This window comes from Pyrus communis, chromosome 15 (genome assembly GCF_963583255.1).
Source record: "Pyrus communis chromosome 15, drPyrComm1.1, whole genome shotgun sequence".
Classification (NCBI taxonomy): domain Eukaryota; kingdom Viridiplantae; phylum Streptophyta; class Magnoliopsida; order Rosales; family Rosaceae; genus Pyrus; species Pyrus communis.
In genome coordinates, this window is record NC_084817.1 from 23,954,352 (window position 1) to 23,975,040 (window position 20,689).

General features: G+C 36.8%; 3 protein-coding genes across 4 annotated transcripts; all 3 read right to left on the reverse strand.

Annotated features, from left to right (window-relative positions):
• Positions 1-703: 703 nt before the first annotated feature.
• On the reverse strand, positions 704-10,054 carry LOC137717969 (uncharacterized). 2 transcript variants are annotated; one of them, XM_068457492.1, is made up of 16 exons: positions 9,758-10,054; positions 9,494-9,627; positions 9,271-9,328; positions 8,385-8,600; positions 7,423-7,698; positions 7,029-7,163; positions 6,814-6,939; positions 5,820-5,861; positions 5,614-5,721; positions 4,942-5,084; positions 4,714-4,837; positions 3,678-3,752; positions 2,516-2,869; positions 2,341-2,433; positions 1,403-1,507; positions 704-1,266 (listed from the first exon to the last, which is right to left on the reverse strand). In XM_068457492.1, the coding sequence occupies exons 1-15, from the start codon at positions 9,977-9,979 to the stop codon at positions 1,445-1,447; spliced, it is 2,169 nt and encodes a 722-aa protein (XP_068313593.1). In that variant the 5' UTR covers positions 9,980-10,054; the 3' UTR covers positions 704-1,266; positions 1,403-1,444. The 2 variants fall into 2 exon arrangements, with proteins under 2 accessions (XP_068313593.1, XP_068313592.1); XM_068457491.1 differs by having other exon boundaries at positions 1,403-1,532.
• Positions 10,055-16,840: 6,786 nt separating this feature from the next.
• LOC137717225 (uncharacterized) lies at positions 16,841-17,215 on the reverse strand. The gene has a single exon (XM_068456518.1). The coding sequence runs from the start codon at positions 17,213-17,215 to the stop codon at positions 16,841-16,843; it is 375 nt and encodes a 124-aa protein (XP_068312619.1).
• Positions 17,216-19,098: 1,883 nt separating this feature from the next.
• LOC137718802 (18.1 kDa class I heat shock protein-like) lies at positions 19,099-19,984 on the reverse strand. Its single transcript, XM_068458338.1, has one exon. The coding sequence runs from the start codon at positions 19,796-19,798 to the stop codon at positions 19,175-19,177; it is 624 nt and encodes a 207-aa protein (XP_068314439.1). The 5' UTR covers positions 19,799-19,984; the 3' UTR covers positions 19,099-19,174.
• Between the last annotated feature and the right edge of the window lie 705 nt (positions 19,985-20,689).

Genomic DNA, 20,689 nt, shown 5'->3' on the forward strand with positions numbered 1-20,689 from the left:
CTAATTAATGGTAAGGGAAATGGGATGGTTTGAATCCCATATTTATTTGGTTGAAGAGACAATCCTACAACTTGGATAATCTTCCATTACACTTGCATCTAAATCATAGCTTGTCCTCAAAATAATGGACTCTTATTAAGGCTTGTACACATAATCCACCACTAAGTGCGGTGCTATTTTTCTAGCGGTATTTTGATTTAAATTCAGTCAAAAAAAAAAAAATTTCCCAAAATTCTAATAAATGTCAAGGGAAATGCTATGAAGACTTTTTTAAAGTAGAACTCTCCACTACCTCATGTTTTTTGCACAATGTTTAATATTGGTAAGCAATATCATTATGTTGAGAGTTTGCCAAAACTCTTGAGGCAATATCAAAAAAAGGAGAAATGCTAAAAAGACTCGAACTCATTTAGTCAATTTATTATTTTAAACTATTTCCTCTGGTACCTCACAACTTAACATTAATTCCTATGCTAATATTATAAAATTTTTGGTACAAAGCAATATTGAGGGAATGGGGATATGAACCTAGCCTAAGGGTGCATGGGTACATGTTCTAAGATTAACCACTTGAGCTACAAACCGCTTGCCATCGAGAATTTTTGAGTGCAAGCCAAATGAAACCGTTAAAAAGAAAGAATTATCGGTATGCCATCATGAAGAAACAATGGTCAAGAAAAGAAAATATCAGCTATGCACAATCTCAACAAGTAAGGATTATCCTACTCATTTACCAGTCGGACATAGACAGCCAAATAAAGACGGGGAATAAAACAAATGGCCGGAATTATCGGCAACCATCTTATGAACAGATGCATTAGGAAAATTAAACCTCAATTACGTTCTGTAACAGGTAACAGATTCAATTTATACCTACTTCAGCAAAAAAGGGCTGTCAACCCAAAGCAAGGCCGAGGTTGGCGATTCTGAATACAGGTATTTGATTTGCCATATTTGTGTTGTGTCCAAATAAAGAAAGTTGCTGGTACTTTGCAGTAAAGTTACAGAACCCAGTAAGAAGGCCCTAATCTTTGCGGAACATGTTTCTGAACTCATCATTGGATTTTGGCTTTTCATCATCCTGTTCCTCAGATTTTGGTTTATTCCTACTATGACCAAGTGCAAGGATATTCCTGGGAGTTGCAAATGTGTTCTTACCCCTCAGCTGTACATTATCGCTTCCTCGGTTATAAGTAGACTGCTGTGCTTGACGTGCCATAGGTGCATTGGAGGCCTCGGCAGAATTATTAGACTCGGCTCCCCTGGCTGCACCAGTTAGAGTGAAAGTATCCAGCATCAGATAAAAGATTTTTTTTTTTTTTTTTTTTTAATTCAGACAGAATTTCAAAGAACATATATGCCCAACACAAAATTAATTTAAAACAAACCCAATTTGGCATACCATGTTCCTTCTTCCCATGCTTTGGATCTGATCGTGCAATGCTCAGCTTCTTCCCGAGAAGCATCTGCTTATTTTTTGCAACAGCTGCAATGAGGTGGCCATCATCTGAGAAATCCACATATGCCAGTCCCTTCACAAGTTAAAAGGATGAGAAATAAAGTATAATAAAGTCAACTACTTGATGTAAAAAAAAAAGGTATAGTTACATGTAATTTTTACTTCTGATTTATGCACCATGTCCAATAAATTAACTCTTATACTGACAGAGAGGATCAGATTCATTTCATATACATGTATGATAACTCCAGGATTTACAGAGAAAAAATCTGGATGCTTTTCACAATGGTCTCAGTGACAGATAACTTTTACATTCAGATAATGATGATACATCATTGATTTTTAAACAAGAAACTTCTAAACCTGCCACCAGGCATAAATTATACCAGCATTCCCCCTTATATATTGAGTTGCAACATTCAGATTAGATAAATAGCACAACTGTAGCACAAAAGACATAATTTGGTCTTCTTATTCTGGAGTCAAACTAGTTCCATCATCAATAAAAAAGAATGGAAACTTTCTTCACATACAGCACATAATTTTGTGCCAGTAGTATTTTATCTCAGTCTTACTTTCTGTACTGAGGAAATTATGACTCTAAAGTGTCCCAAATGCCCCTAAATCATCAAAGAGAGTTGCCAGAATTTCCAGCAACATGGCTTCAACTTCAAGATCTATCTTTTATGCCTCTAAACCATTAACATAGTCAAGCTTCAACCTATGTACGAGTACTAAAATCCCTCCTTGAACCAAACTAACGTCTGGACATTAGCCAATCCTAAAATACCACTTGCAATATCAGACAGATTGCTAAACTAAAAAGGTTTGCACACAATATAAACAAACACCAGTAAACCGAGAGAGAGAGAGGGAGAGACCCTTGACTTTCCAGTGAACTTGTCATGTAGTATTCTTATAGCAACCACTCCCCCGACATCACTGAAGAATTGACGCAAATGTTCATCATTTGCCTGCAAAACACGAACAGCTTCTAAGATCATGCCTGTGCATAAAAGAAGAGAATGAGAAGGGATTTAGGGGTTGCGTACTTGCCTTAAAGTTAATATTTGAAACAAAAACAGTACACTGGTCGGCATATACTTTTCTTTTCTCTGGAACACGCTCTTTGATCTGTTGTTCATTTTCTCTATCTGGTTGGTCACCCGTGGCCTTGGTCTTTTCCACTTTAGTTTGTTCAACTGAGTTCATCACCTCAGAATCCTTCCCATGTGCTTGCTTAGGCTTTTGAGCTGCATCTTTTTGCCTCTTTGCTGGATGTTGTTCATTAGGTATGTCAGAAACTTGCTTTCTCTTGTCACGAGCATTCTTCTTCAAAGGATTCTCTTCTGTCAATTTGGATTCTTGTTGTGACTTAAATAATTCTAGCTCTTCCAGACGAGGAGTGACCTAAAAAAGAAGCAGAAGTCAACAATCGACCTTCAATCTGTTGGAGTGATGAGCACTTTTTTTTTGCAGGCTATAGAATGAATACACAAGCTGATACAACAAGGTTTCATAAGACAGAAATTTGTGCAGATGCCACAGTATTATCAACTTCAACATATAGATTGACAAAAGAAAAATGACTTAGCTGAGATGATCAAGGCAACGCATACCTATACTTAAAGTCTTAAACTGAGCAAATTAGGATAACTTTTAACACTTAAAACTGGCTCCCCCGGGTCTATATAAGATATTGTAGAACTAGTACTAGTACATTTGGTTTCCAGATTTTAAAAAGATGAGTACTTTGATATTCATTAGTGATAAAGCTTCATTACCGTACCTAAACTGACAACATCATGCCAACCTTATAAGCTGGTGGCTCTCGTATTACAGTTTTCTTTCGACAAACTTTCTGACTTTATGTTATTGTAAACTGCAATGTACCTAGAAATAAAGGCCAATACCTTCACATTCACATATTCTAAATGATTTCATATTCAATTCTATCATTTTCATATGACGAGTAAATTATTATTTGTTAGGTGAATCTTCATTCACATTACCTAAGCTGAGAACATTAGACAAATCTTATGAAGCACAATTCTCAGCATGGTGGCAAACTTTTTATTTTGACTGTTAATTTTTCTGTAACCCAGAAATGAAGGAACATGGAGTAGAAAAGTAGAAACTACCTTCACATTCACATATTCTAATGATTTCACATTTCATACAAAATTCAATTGGTAAGTGCAAAAGAGAGGAAATTTACCTTCTGTACTGCATGGTCAAAATCATCCAACGAACCAAACTCCCTCTCAAAACGTAACCACGAGTGGCAGATGTCCTGAATTATTCTGTATTTTAGGAAAGGAAGGCACCATCTAATCCCCCAATGTATTATGTAGTATGTACAAGTGAATAAACTACTATTAATAAGCAACAAACCAAATTTTTGCAAGAAACTACAAGTACACAATATGGGTCAGTATGAACACAGAATGAAAACAGCTAGTATCAAATTTCAAGACACGAGGCCTTTTAGGAAAAAAGGCAAGTTTCCCACAGTGATATGGTTTATAATTTGTTGAAAAGAAAGCTAGATAATACGCCAAATTACTGAAGAAAGCTTTTACTTCAAATAATTTTTACAACTAAGTTTTTAACTTTTTAATTCCTAAAAGTAACTTTCAACTTTGTCAATTAATTGTTGGTGTTTTATCCTTTTTCAGAAACATACTGATCACATCAAAATTCACCTGGGTTTTAAAACCCCAAGAGGCTTCTGATAATTTATATAGCACATTGTGGCTAGGAACGAAGGGAGAATGTTGACAATTTGATAAACAATAGGCTGAAGAAATCTGTAACCAAATACTCATCTATAGAAATGTTCTCTTGGTCACCTAGTGACCAAGAAATACATGGTCACACACCATTGTATTTGATATCAAGTGTGGATTAAATGGATGTGCTTAATATCAACTCCAAGGGTGGGTGACCATGAAACCTTGGTCACCAGGTGACCAAGGGAACAGGACTACTCATTTTATCTAATCTCGCTGCCTGCTATGACAAACAAGATATTATACTTCATTCTTCTGTGCTCAATATTTGAACGGGAATATGGAATAGGACAGAGTGTATCACACAGATCAGAACCCAAAAACTAGGCAAAACACAAACTACTGAATGAATAAACAAAGTCGTGCAAAATTTGAGGGAGAAACAGCCCAGGAATGGGAGAGAGGCCAAGTGGTCAAAAACAAGTTTCATTCAAGAATATAGACGAGGAAAGTAGATCTTACCTCTGAACCAGTTCCGAGAAATCTTTTACTGTAACATCTCCTATATAGGGCCCGAGCTTCATTAACATGACCCAATTCAGTTTCCATTGTTATATAACCTTGCCAGGCTTCCAGCATTGAACCACTAACAGAACATAAAAAAATAAGCATTATACAAATGAAAACCGAAATAACAATAAGCATACCAATATAACAACCCAAATTCACAAATTCCAGAAATGACCATACCAGAGCTTAAGTAAAGTCTCCCAGACTCCACGAGCTGCCAGTTGGTCCTTGTGCAAGTTTAGCTCTAAACGGGCCCAATAAGCATGCAAACGTAGCAAGCCATCCGTATTCTTCAGGTATGCTGACAAGTAATCTGATGCATTCTGAAGGTATAAATTGTCAGAAATTTCATGTGTACGAACAATACATTATTTCTCTTAAATGGACAACACATTTTTATGAGATAAATGGACAATGCATTCTTTCCACGAAATGGAAAAAGCCTGCAAAACCTTGGCAGAATCCTAACAGCACGGGTTATTTTCCCTGGACACAACCAATGTGATTGCTAACCCTTGAATGTACAGAGAAAACAGGCTTGCCATTTTCTTTTTCTTATGAGAAACATACCGATCATTTTAGTAGGACTTCAATTGATCCAAACATGGCTATGCATGTATTTGTACAACTATATAGCACCTAACATTTTCTTTTCAATTTTTGAATATGCAAACAACGACGTACACCTGTAATCCCACCCTGACCAAACCTCACTTAATTCAGAAGACCAAGAGACATATACTGTCTAATTGCAATTTAGTAATTGTGGTAAGTTTAACTCCCAACTAGTTTTCCTTATAACTTCACCCCAAATGACTTACGTTTTTATATAAGTGAAAGATAATAACAAACCTGAAAGGTTTCCCTGATTAATGAATACTCCAAGCCATGTTCTCCTTCAATGGCGCACGAGATTCTTCTTCTTAAGCTATCTACGCGTGTGAGGTACAAATCTAGGTACTAAAGAAAAGAAGTTCAATGAACAAAGATATTCAAAAAACAGTGTCACATATTTAGATGCAAAGACAGAGACAAATTGATTATAAGAATAAATGTACCTCATCAAGGGCTAAAGTGCATAGCAGAGACTTCTCAAATACCTGAGAATGAGCAACAATTTAGAAGGTGAACTACACATTTTTCAAGAAATTATAAAGGAATTGGGCCACTATATAATTCCCAACACAATTTCTATTGGTTCTTTTTACATTTATTCACTTTGGTTTGGTTAAGGCATCCACTGGAGTCGTATTGAAAATTGAGTCTTCATTGGAGAATATTCTGGCTGAAACTAGAGAGAGACTAAGTCTAGTGACAAGCAAAGCCCAATGGTAAGTTACCTATTTGCTCTACAGTTTGATGCACTAGTTCCTTAACACTTCAAACGTGTCAAGAGTAGAATTTTTGGCTTTTCTTTAAAATCAAAGCCCAATAGTGTCATTCATTCCTCACTGTAAACCAAAACCCTCGCCCTCCTTTTTCTTACAAGAACGTACACATATATCATATTAAGGGAAATTTTGAACAGAAAAGGCAATTACATAAAAGCAACATCAGGAATACCAAATTAAAACTTTATGAACAATACCAAAAACAAACATTGCCAAGATTCATATTTTCTCATTGAAATAGTACTTCCTAGAATCTCAGAAGAAGGGGGAAAATGGATAGTAGAAAACACCATGAAGCCCAAATGAACGGAGAAAATTTACTTACGACAGAATTGATTCAGGACACAGGTTCACATATTTAGAATTAACGGTCCAGTAAGTAAACCAACTAATATAAAACAAGCACGTTGGCATACTCCAAGTAACTCTTCAATACTAGTTCTTTCTTTCTCTTACAACATATTCTTTAAAACTACTAAATATGTGAAGCGTGTCTTGAAGAGAAAATCGAAGCCTTGCATGTGAAAGATGCATTTCTCTCTGATGCAGTTTAATAACCAAGTCAAAAGCAAGTATTCCAAAAAGAAATTAATCAAACAAATTAGAAGGAGAGGTCAATACCAAAAGCTCCTACCAAACAAAATTGAAATTTAAAACATACAGAGGCAATCTCTTTCTCAGAAGCATGACCACGCTCCAAGGAAAGCATATATCGGACCCAAAGCTCTCCAACACAGGGGCAATTCATTACAGCCCTGGAATAAACGTTGGTTATGACATTGCCAACCTGAAAAGGTTAACAAATAATTACTTACACAACACAGGGTTGCAATTAGAACAGAAAATACGTAATAAGAGATAAAAAGGGATAAAAACCTTCAATGTTTTGTCCAAATAGTGAGTATAATCAAGCCAGAGATAACTGGATATAGGAAAGTCAGTAATAGCACGTTCATACAACATCTGAACCCGGGCTGGGTCTCCAGAAGACTGTTCAAATTTCAAGTAGTTCTGCAGAATAGAATAAATTATTCTTTCCAGAAACTGAAGATTTACACATTAAGTAAATAAACTAACAGGAGGATCGTAATGACAAACAATACGAATGAAAGTAGAAAGGAGGTAGAAAAGACAAACCGTAAGTTCAAACAAGACAATGGTGCGAGGATATGTAAAGGCAAACCAGTGAATAAAAAGGAAAATAAAACTGTCATTTCAAACATAATTTGTTCTACTGTTCTACTAAGTACTAGTTCCAAATTATACATACCATGAAATTTTGAAGTCTTTCCGAGTCCAACATATCCTGCCGACAAATCTGTTCTTCAAGATGAATGCGAGCATCATACATTTCCAATGCCTTTTTATATGCTGAGGCAACCTGGAATGAAATTCCATCGAGGTCACTGGAGCCAGCATCAAGAATGTTTTCTCGTTCCACCTCCCATGCCTTGTAATCCAAAAGTGTTGACCTCATATTAACATGGGGGACCGACAACTGACGGTGGAATAAAGAGCGGATACGCTGAATTTGCTTTTCTCTTGCCTGCAGTGTAAGAAGAATTTCTTGAATGTAGATCTCAAAAATAATTTAAATATCTAAAAGCAGCATATAATTATGGGAACTTTAACAAAAAGCTCCCGGTACTGTTCACTTTAACGAAAAACCATATTTTTACACTGAAAAGTCAATCATGGTACTATTCACTTTACCCTTTATTTTGTCCTTATCGTTAAAACTCAAAGTTTTCAAGCCCTTTTCATTAGTTTTCCTTATAATTATCCCAAAAACAATAATTCAAATATCATATGAATACCTAACGTAAACTGTTGGGCATTCAGATCAACATATAATTTAAAACTCTTACAGGCTTTTAGTTATTCTCTTAAAGGTTTTTACAGAAGAGATGGCTTAACTCATAACCAAAATTAGATACTGATCTGCATATTTACAGTTGTATGGCTTGCCTTGTAATAACCATTAGTTTATTCATAGTATTACTATTTACAAGTAAATTTGAAATGAGTAATAAGAATTGGCATAATAAAAGAAAAAGGTTAGACCGAAATGTTGACCAATGAGAAGAGAAAAGTCAAAGATGGAGTTCAACATTTGATTGTCAGTCTCATTCTCTTTTATTCTTATAACAGGAAACATAAACTTGTATAGAAAATCAAAGATGTACTGCAAGAAAAGACGGCCAGGAGGTCCATCAATATACCACTACAAACCTGATTATCTTTCTCATCCATAGCATGAAATATAGCAAGCTCAAATGACCGGTAGGCTTCCCATAGTTTATTGCCTTCAGAAACATGCAAACCAGCTGCAGTAAGAGCACATTCAAATAGATCTCTTGCCTTCGAAATACCAGCAGGTGAACATTCTCTTATTGAGGGATCATTTTCTTTAACAAAATCTAAGTAGTCGCGCCAAAGAGAGATGGACTGCAATTTAAGGTTACAAAGTTAAAAGTCAATATTCCCGCAATTCTTTGATCATTAACAACAGAAAAACATGTATAGCGATCAAGAATCTATATGTTCGGTAAAGTCACAAAGTCTTCATTATACATTCTATTATGACTAGGTATACAAAAGAAAAACTCTATAGGAAAGCTTTAACTTTACTCAAATCTTAACGGGAATAGATATTGCACTAGCTCACTCAATGAACAACCTCTATACTAAAGTAACCCAATGAACAATTTCTAGAACTAGAATGGTGATGTTTCAATACAAGTTTCGAGGTAGCTATGTTCTCGCACAACCAGAACATAAACAGCCTAAGTTCATCCAACTATAGAGAAGGGGTATAAAACCTAGATCACTTGGAACTGAACACGTCCATTTAGAGAATGAAAACCCTCTTGCACAAAAGTTAGAACAAGTTATATGCATATGAAACAGCAAAATTGCTGATAAGGCATTACGATGTTATAACTGAAAGTTTGGATGCCATTCAACTCAAAATCATAGTTAAGTTTGTTTATTTTGCTTCTCATTTTCACTTTTTGCCATAAGCTGTCCATAAGTATAACATAAATATGGCATGGCATATAAAAAAAATAACAATTTTTAAATTGCACGTTTTCTGGAACAAAGAAGCATAACCAACCAGATATTCAAAGACTCCTCGCTCGTAAAGCTTTTCAATAGCCAAAAAAGCATCAGACCTGCAAATTGGACAAAATTGATTGTTCTTAAATAATATACGATTAAATAAGCCACCGAAAAAGGGACTACTTTTCCTTTTACGTGTTCATTGTGTCTGTGTTGAGTATAAATATGAAAAGCATTTTTAGGCTAAAAGAAGAGCGTTGGTAACGAAAAGACAGTACCCAGTGGAAAGAGAAGCTTCGTCCTTAGCCCAATCCTGCCACATAGAAGGGGTTAACGGAAACAGTTGGTTCATAGCTTCCCTCGCTTGCCTCAGCTTTTCAATGTCAGCCATTTGCCTCAGAATCTTTATGTACTAAAGTCACAAAAAGAATTCAAATTTAGGTTTTTCTCGGCAACCACACAGACGGTATTCGAACAACAATGCATAACCGACTAAAAAAATTAAAAAAGGAGAGAGGATATTGGCAAAGGTGAATACTTACTTGGACATGAGTATCGTAGTTGGCAGGATTAGTGGAGAGCTCGGCTTCTAGGGTTTGGAGTTGGAGGTTTTGGTGGGCTTGGTCGTCGCCATCCTCAGAGCCAGAGTCGGAGTCGGAATCGGAATCGGAAGAGCTAAGGTCTTGGTCAGAGAGGTCCGGCATGGATTGGTCGTCATTGTTGCCTTGTTCAGAAGTAAGGGGGTTTAGGGTTTCTTCTTCCATCTGTGATCTCTATTTGAACTGGAATTGGAATAGGAATTCCTTCTCTCTTGCACCGAGACAAACCAAAATGGAGGCCTTTACTTTTGCGAGCGGGGATGGAAGTTCACCTTTTTATTGTCCGGTACGAGGAATGGAATTTTACAAATAATATTACATTTATCATTTATTTCTACCACTTTTTAATTAAAAATGATCGTCAATGCATGTGGTCTCATCTTTTATTAGATAAATTGTAAAAATGATAGTAGTACAGAATCCAACCATTTTACCACCAATCGTGTTTTTTGAAGATCTCACTTTTTGTATTGAAAATTGGGAATTTTAATGAAAACATTCATATTCATTTTAATAGAAAATTACATTTTTACACTAAAAAGTTAATTTTAATACTATTTATTTTATCCTTTATTTTATCTTTCTTAAAAGTTAAAGTCTTCGAGTTATTTTAATTAGTTTCCTTTTGAAAATTTCCTCTAAGGGCAGCTCACACTATTGTTCTTAAAATTGGGGATGCAATTGCTGCAAAAAAGACATCTCCCATGGTATTCATCTTGTGCCCGAGGATTAAAATCAAGATGAACATGTGCATTCCAATGTTTTTGTGTTGTTGACTGCGAAGGTTCATAGGATGTGTCATACCCTATGATGTACTGAAATATGGCATTGTTATAAATAGATAAAAGTTAGATAGACAACATTTGTTAGTGACAGGAACGAAGCAGGTGTAAAATATCACATTGTAACTATAACACAAGAGGATGATAGATAAAAGAGGGAGGGATAGATACTGATATTATTGATCTTTTCTTTTTCACAGTATATTTTGATAGCACAACAAGCACTCTATTTATAGAGCAACCCCAAACGAACATAATAATTACATCTTGAAAAGCACAGCGCACACTTTTTGAAAGTATCATACAAATACAATCATCATTCTTTTCCCAAGTCCACATTACTATGTGGGCATTCATTAATCCACCAATGTTTACAATACTTCCCTTTGGATGCCCACATATCAATATCAGTTGCCTCGTTAAAACCTTAGTCGAAAAAAACCATAGCGAAGGAAAAAGTGTACAACTTTACCTGGATTATTGATATAGTGCTATGTATGCTTATGTTGCCTCGTTAAAACCTTGATAGGAACAACTCAGTGGGAAAAATCCTAACTGAAGGAAAAAGAGTACAACATGCATGTATCATAAATGCTCTCATTGATTCCGCATTCTTCAAATTTAGCTGATTGGTAAGTCGACGTAATCCGATACTCTGCATTAACTTCTAAAACGTGCACTTTGGCAGAGATTTGGTGAATAGGTCTGCCAGATTTTCATTGGAACATATTTGTCTAACTTCAACAACTTTAGCCTTCTGAAACTCATGTGCATTGAAAAACTTTGGAGATATGTGTTTAGTCTTATCTCTCTTGATGAATCCTTCCTTCATTTGGGCAACACAGGCTACTTTATCTTCATGAAGGACAATTGGAGTGTCTGTCTTTGAAGGTGAACTATATAAATTCCGAATATAATGGATCATTGATCTGAACCAAGAACATTCACAACTTGCTTCATGTAAAACAAATATTTCTGAGTGATTTAAAGATGTAACAACTAATGTTTACTTTGTTGAGCGCCATGAGATTGTTGTATCTCCATTAAGTAACACATATCCAATTTGTGACGCGGATTAGAGAGAAAACCAACATCTGCATATCCAGTAAGGATCTGGTCATTTGTGGATTTCTCTAAATAGAAAAGACCCATGTCTGTTGTCCCACGAAGGTATCGTAATACATCTTTGACTCCCTTGCAATAACGAATTGTTGGAGTATAGTTATACCTTGCTAACAAGTTGACTGAAAAGACCATATCTAGCCAAGTACACTGTGCTAAATACAATAAAGCACATATAGCACTCATATATAGTACTTCTGGACCAATGACCATTTCATCATTCCACTAGCACAATGCTCAATTTGCAGGGCAAGACAATATTTTGTTTTTCCAAGGTCTTTCATTTCAAATTCGTTTTTCAGATATTCAGCAGTTTTATTGAGCTCTTCAGGGGTTCCAACTGGGTTCATGTCATCGACATATACTGCCACTACATCAAATCCAGAATTGGATTTCTTAATGAACACACAAGGGCAAATGACATTGTTGGTATATGCTTCTTTGACCAAATACTTACTAAGACGATTATACCACATTTATCTAGATTGTTTCAACCCATATAATGATCGCCTTAATTTGATTGAGAGCATACCTCGTGATTTGTTAGTTGTTTTAGGCAACTTAAGTCCTTCTGGGACCTTCATGTATATGTCAGTATCTAATTCTCCATATACATACACAATGATGACATCTATAAGTCGCATGTCAAGTTTTTCTAAAACCACTAAACTTATTAAGTAACGGAACGTAATTGTGTCCATTACAGGAGAGTATGTCTCCTCATAATCAATTCCAGGTCTTTATGAAAAGCCTTGTGCAACGAGTCGTGCTTTATATCTCGCAATCTCGTTTTTCTCATTGCGCTTTCTTGTGAATACCCATTTGTAACTCACCGGGTTTACACCAAGCAAGGTTTGGACTACTAGTCCAAAAACATTTCGTCTTTCCAAGGAATTTAAATCTGTCTGGATTGCATCTTTCCACTTAGGCCAATCATGTCTCTGTTTACATTCATCAACAGAGCGGGGCTCAATATCGTTACTTAATATGATTTCAGTGGCTACGGTGAATGCGAACATGTCGTCGATAATTATTTCATTTCAATCTCATAATTCATTAGTACATGCATAATTTATGGAGATTGCCTTGCTTTCATATACCTCTGTCTCTTCAGGGACATGTGGATTTGTCATGAATTGTGGATTTATCATTCATTTTTTCTTCCTGAATGATTTTATTCGGATTAAGTTGTGCCCTCGTCTTTCTCTTTCGAGGGGCTGAATCTTTTGAACCTGGAGGTCTACCACGCTTCAGGCATGCACCAGATAAATCATTTACTGCCACTTTATTTTGTCCAATAGGGACATCAATTCTTGCAGGTGCATTTGCAGCTGATATATGTGATTTTGTCACTTTCATAGCATTATTAAATGCATCTGACATTTGATTAGCAATACTTTGAAGATGAACGATCATTTTCACTTCATTTTCACATTGAGTGCTACATGTATCAAATGAGACAAGGTGGGTACTGTAATACCCCCGAAATTTTTTAAATATATGATTATTTTGAATTTTTTTATCGAAAAGTGAAATGACAAAAATGTCCCTCGTTGACTTAACGTAATTATACGAGGATTTATTTTATCCTCATATATTTTATCGTATTTCTTGGCATATTTGAGTAGAGGACAACCCTACGAACGTGTAGGCGAAAACCATTCTTAATTCCGAGTTAAAACGGAGAAGTTACGAGCCTCGGAAGTAGTGAGACCTTTTAGACATGTGAACTTACTATTAGTAGTAAGTTTCCAAAGTCTATTTGCCTAAAATTAGCAGGTTCCCATATATAGAAATTGGGTTTAGAGGCCCAGGGAATCCAGAAAAACCCCCATTTAACTTCCCGTGACCTCCCATTTTCTGAGGTCGATTCCAGTCAACTCCGGTGGAGTTTTTCGACGCCACCACCACCATCTTGAAGCTCTCACTCCCCTTTACAAAATACAATCAAGAACCACTTTGGTTAACCACTGTATGTGGCGGTGTGAGGCCATAAAAACTGATAAAAACCAATGGTGTTCCGGCCACCCTTTTCATTTTTCCTGTGAATCGGCAAAGCAATGGCTAATGCCACTACTTGGGTCTTATAGCCCATCATCCCACGAGTAAATCCCGACCAGCTTTGATCCCGTTGGACCACCGTGGGCGACGAATCAACACTGGAAAACTTTAGGCACCCGCCAGCTTTATCAGAGGAATTGACCCTTTTCCATCCACTTTCGAACTTTGTGGTAGGTATAAAACTTGTTTCTCTTGTTGAGCTCTATCTTCCTGTAAATTTTGGTAGAATTTGGAGTTAGACGAAAAAGTGGGTTTCCTGTCGCCGGAAACCACCATGCACGACAGTGCGTGGGGGAGAATCTGTTTTCATGGATTTTGGACAGGGGGACATCCTTGATATCCTAAGCCCATATCCAAGGTCCGTTCGTTGAAATTTTATACAATGATTCGAATATTCAAATTTTTCGAATAATTGTACCGTCGTACGATTTTTGTAATTGACAACCATTCAAACGTTGGATTGTCACCAAACTTTGAGACATTATAGTACATAATATTTGAGGACTTTAGGAACTTACGGATCGAGAATCCGACTTATGGATCTTCCCGAATGAGATTTGCAAGTTAGTAAATTAAAACGTCGACTACCACTCGAATATTGTGATTAGCGGAGATCCGACTATTAGATCTTAATGAAATTTTAGTATGTTGTTCTAGAAGCATAATTTTAACTATGAATGGCTTGATTCCTTCATTTAGGGTACGTAAGCAATCTAACCAGGATGTTAGATGCAGCCATAATATGATCGAATTGAATTTTTTGGTGGTTAATAGTACATTGATTAACCATGATAAATTTCAGACCTACCTTAGTAATTAGCTTCCGAATTAGAAATTTCGGGGTGTTACAGGTACAACCCATGTTAGCTCCTGTCGTTCTTCTGGAACGGTCTTTTTTCCCCTAATGACGGGAATACTGTCTCATCAAAGTGACAATTAGCAAAACGAGCTATAAACATATCACCTGTCAAGAGTTCCAAATATCTAATGATAGATGGTTAAACAAAACCCACATAAATTCCCAGCCTGCGCTGAGGTCCCACTTTAGTGAGTTGTGTCGGTGTAATAGGCATATAAACAACACAACCAAAACTCGTAAATGTGAAATGCTTGGCTGATGCCCAAACATGAGTTATGTTAATGAGTATTGGTTATTGGTTATAGGTCTCAATCGAACCAATGATGCAGCATGTAAGATGGTATGTCCCCATGCAGAAACTGGCAATTTTGTTTTCATGAGCAGAGTGCAAGCTATTAATTGAAGCCACTTGATAAATGTCTTCGCTAGACCATTTTGAGTATGGACATGATGAACAGGGTGTTCAACATCAATGCCCAATGTCATGCAGTAATCATCGAAGGTTTGAAACGTAAATTCACCAGCGTTATTAAGTCGAATTGACTTAATGGGGTAATTTGGAAACTGTGCTCGTAACTTAATTATCTGAGCAGAAGTCTCGTAAAAGCTACACTTCGAGTACACAAAAGATAAACATGTGACCATCGAGTAGATGCCTCAACCAAAACCATTAAATATCGAAATGGTCCACAAAATGGTTGAATAGGTCCACAAATATCCCCTTGAATTCCTTGCAGAAATGACGGGGACTCAGTATCAACCTTTAGTTGTGATGGTCTAATCACTAACTTCCCTTATGAACAAGCCTTACAAGGGTTATCATTTGATATAGCAATGTGTCTGCTCAATAATAGATGTCTATTAGAGCTGGTAATGATTCTACGTATCATGGTGGATCCTGGATGACCCAAACGGTTATGCCAAAACATGTAAATTTTTTAATCAATGAACTTCTAGTTCATGACAATATGTGATTAAATTGTCTTTATGTATGTATAATACAATCCACTAGACATACCACACAACTTCTCTAATATACGTTTCTGGGTATCATTGGAGGTAATGCATAGATACTACACATTTTCTACACTTTTCGTTTCAATGTGGTATCCATTTAAACATATGTCTTTAAAACACAACAAATTTCCAGTAGATTGAGTAGCGTAAAGCGCATTCTGTATGGACAATATTGTTTATGATCTGGGCTTTTCCTAAGCTTTCAATTACATCTGATTAGCCTGATATTGTTGTTACCTTTACTTTTGTAAGCATCAAGCTTGAGAAATACTTTCAATCTCGAAGTATTGTATGCGTGGTTGCGTTGTCTGCAAGACAAATATCTTTGTCATTGCTCTTGTTTTGAGAATGACCATAGTTTTTATCCATACTCTTTGAGTAAGGAAATCACAGTTAAGTTATTTATAATAAAAGGAAATTGACATGCCACTTTTATTGATTTTGAAATGCAAGCATTTAGGCTACAAGTTCAGAATAATAAGAATACCTTAAACAGAAATGATTCAATCAGACTGTTACACTTCATTCCCTCTTTCCACAATGAAGTCTGAGACATCTAGGTGGGTTGTGTTCAATTATCTTGATAAGTTGCACATTGGATCAAGTATATTCGTTAGTCTAGCCTGATCGAGGAAATTGGTCTCGACACCCTTCTCTTTGAGGAAGGCTTGATACAAATCCACCAGATGTTTTGGAGTATGACAGGTACGCCCCGAGTGCCCATTGTCACTACACTTATGGCAAACTCCTTCAGGATTTCTAGGAGTGTTATTCATATGAGTTTTGCCTTTATGGCGATTTGCATTCTTGAAGCTCAGGCCTAAATTATGCCTTGGAATCTGGTTGTGAAACTGAACATCATGATTTTTGCCTTTCCCGTTTCACTGACCTCGCTTGTAGCCACGTCCTCGTTTGTAATTATTGCCACGAGAGGATGATGTTCATTTCGAGGGAAGCATCATTCACTTATGGGAATGATGCATATCCAGTAGGCCGGGATTGATGATTCTTCGTCAGAAACTCATTATTTTATTTAGCTACCAAGAGCACAGATATCAGCTGGTTGTATTTAGTGAAGCATCGCTTTCTATACTGCTGTTGCAGGAGTACGTTGAAGGCATGAAAGATGTTGAAAGTCTTTTCTAGCATATATTTCTCAATGATGTTTTCCCCACAGAGTTTCATCTAGGAGCTAATTCTGAACACTGCAGAATTGTACTCAGCCACCATCTTGAAATCCTGGATCCTCAGGTGAGTCCACTCATAACAAGCCATTGAAAGAATCATCGTTTTCTGGTAATTATATCTATTTCTCAGTGCCTTCGAGAGGGTTAATGGATCTTCAACCATCAGATATTCGATCTTTAGTCTTTCATCAAGGTGGCAACGGATAAAGATCATAGTCTTTGCCTGATCTTGAGAAAATACATTGTTCTCCTCCTTGATTGTTTCTCCAAGATTCCCTGCCTCCAGATGGATCTCGGCATCCACTACCCTGGTAAGGTAGTTCTTCCCAGTAATGTCCAGGGCAACAAAATCAAGCTTTGCCAAGTTCGCCATTTTCTTTTTTTCTAAAAGAAAAATGAGATGTGTAAGAACTTACAATAATATGTATTCTGGAGGGATGTAGTGTTAGAACTTCTGGTTTTTACAATTTTTTTTTCATTTTAATCTTCAGGCCAAAATGATGAGCACTCGAAACTTCATACTTAAGATTTACATGATTAATGAGGAGGGTGATTGTACCGCACCATTCTCATTGAAAACAAAATATAGCATAGGATGGACGATTATTTCGCACCACTCAAGAAGCAGGAAAATTTAAATATGCAAAGCAGGGTGGGCGATTATACTGCACCACCTAAAATTGCAATAAAATTAAATCTGCAACTCAAGATAGACGATGATACCATACCATCTTGGATTGCAGTAAGATTAAATTTGCAGTTCAAGATGGGCGATTGTACCGCACAATCTTTGACTACAGTAAAATAAACACTGGGTTAGTAATAAAGAACTACACCAAACAAGAAATCAAATATATATGTAATCGTTATATTGAGAACTAGAAGCATGCATGATGCTAGCAAATCTTCACGAGGATATATGAGGAAGATGAGGTAAAGGAGGAAGAAGAATAGTAAAATCCTTGGATAAAGCATTTTTCGGTGAAGGGAGATGAGAATTGGTTAGAGAGTCGTGCTGATAACGTGTTATAAATAAGCAAAATTAGAGAGATAACCTTTGCTAATGACAGGAGTGAAGCATGTGTAAAATATCACATCGTAACTATAACACAAGAGGATGACAGATAAAAGAGGGAGGAAGAGATACTGATGTTATTGATCTTTTCTTTTTCACAGTGTATTTTGATAGCACACGAAACGCTCTATTTATAAAGCAACCCCAAACGAACATAATAATTATATCTTGAAAAGCACAGCACACACTTTTTGAAAGTATCACACAAATACAATCATCACTCTTTTCCCAAGTCCACATTACAGTGTGGGCATTCATTAATCCTTCAATGTTTACAACAAGCATGAGGATTTAAGGCGTGAGTCGAAAAAACACAACTCTCCCTTTAATTAGAAACATACGAGTGTATTAATATTTTCTTGTCGACATAAGATGACATATACTTAATATAAAAACTCGATGCCCCGCTAATCATATAGCACAATATAAGTGTAGAGAACACTTTATATATATATATATATATGCGCTTGTATTGTCACAAGACTTGCGAGAAAGATTGTTAGGCTGTGAGTAATCGTGGATGAATGGTGTTTCAGATTTTAAACGAATTACAAGAAGTGCATATATATATTGAAAATATACTTTTTTATAATTCTCGTAACATAGTACAGGTACATGTGTACTGAACATATATTTCTTGTAGATCCATTAAAACATAAAATTCATGCTCAACCATGATAAAAATAAAGCCACTAAGTTGTAACCCAATGCCAGTATAAAAGACAGACAGGATAGGATGGTGGGTAAGGATCTGCCGCTAGTAAAAGGTAAGTAGGGATAAACCAGGTTCAAGATTCTAAACCTTCCAATATAAGGGAGGTGTAACTGTTTGATCTCAAATGGAATAATTGATTCTTCATATATTATAGGTCACACTTTTTCTTTCACATGGTAGCGGAAGAACCAAAAGATAGAGAGTTTTTTTTTAATGTAACTAGAACAAGAAGTAAACATTACGTGTTACACATGATGTACTATTCTTGTTCTAATCACAATGAAAATTTTACCTTAAAGATGACGATGCTATCATCACGCAGAAGATAAACTAGAACTCATTAATACTAATCCATATTATGCATAAACGTAAAGTGTTAGCTACTAGATCATATATAATCCAGATCATGCATGCATATTACAAAAACTTATATTATTCAATAAATTCCCAAATCATCATTACAACACAACTCGACACATCTCATCCGTTTTTGCAACCATGCATTTTGCATACTCATAATGTAATTAGTTTTTGTCTCGAATTCATGCGACCTTTGTAGGGTTCACATCTGACCCATGAGCAGCTGACGTGGAAGAAGAAGAGGCAATGCTGATAAGCTTGGGCTGCCTCTTCTTCTCCGCCGCAAACTTTGGCACCGTAATCCTGAGCACCCCGTCCTCGAGATGAGCCTTGATCTGATCCAAGTCGGTGTTCCCAGGCAGCCTGAATTGCCTCCAGAACTTGCCATTTGTCCTCTCAGCGCGGTGCCACTTGTAATTGTCGCCCTGATCCCCTTCCTGATCGTCGGCCTTCCTCTCTCCGCTGATCCTCAGCAGCCTGTTCTCCTCCACCTCTATCTTCACGTCCTCCTTCTTCAGGCCGGGGACGTCCAATGAGATCACGTGCGCAGTCGCCGTCTCCTTCCAGTCGGCACGTGCCAGAGCGAGCGCCTCTTGAACGGCTTTAGTAGGGTTTGGGACGGTGAAGGGAGTCTGTTCGAGAATTCTGAAGGGATCATTGATCATGTGGTGGTCCCAGGGGGAGGAGGATATTGGGTTGAACTGAATCAAGGCGTTGGTTTGGGTGGGGGCAGTGAGGCCTAACATCATCATCACAAGTAGTACTGGCTGCAGCACCATCATCGCATTATTCTTCTTCACATGCATGGTGATCGTTTAATGGGCAAGAAAGCAGGAAATGATTGGCTAATTAAACAAGTGAGATGCTTGATGAGTTAAACAACTGAAATGCTCCAAGATATAGGAGGGAGAGCGAGTTGGTAGCTTTGTAATTCTTATGGATGAATGTGGATGGGGGAGGGTACGGAGTTAAATAGGAAAGCGAAAAGGAGGGAGTTGGGGGGGGGGGGGGGTGATTCTTTATCTTTCTGGATTGTTCTTGATGTTTGAGGAAAAATACAGAACAATCTAGCCAAGTCTTAAGATTGGGATCCAATTTATGGAATGTCCTAGAACAGTCTAGCCGAGTCTCAAGTTGAGATCGAAGGTTTATGGAATGTTCCAGATGGTAAAAGACAACTCAAGGGACTATTGCTTAATTAGTAGTTAGTAAGTACCAACTATTTTTAGGCGACGACTTGCCTACTACGAATGAGATGAGACTTGCTCAAAACGTCTTTACTCTAACGTGATGGTATTACAAATTTATTTCCATTTGTAATGTGTTTTAACATTCTCACTTGTATCATTTTGACGTCTTCATTTCATACAAGTCTTTCTCTTTGCTTACACTTACTCCAGACGCTACAATGACATCTCCGACCATCACATCTAAAAACATTTGCACATCCCCATCCTATGCCATCAATGATTTTAAAAAACAAAAAAAACAGATCCATGTGGGTAATATTACTTAATTGGAGGGAAGAAATTAGGAAAAAAAATCACTTGTATCTTGTTTAAATTGAGTACAGATGCAGAAGAAACTCCGGAAAAACACACGGAGGAGAGGATGTCTGTGCAGAAGACGAAAGTGAGTTCGTTTCTGTTCCTCTAGAACGTGTGGTATGTTGACAGTTCCATCTCCGATCTTTGCAA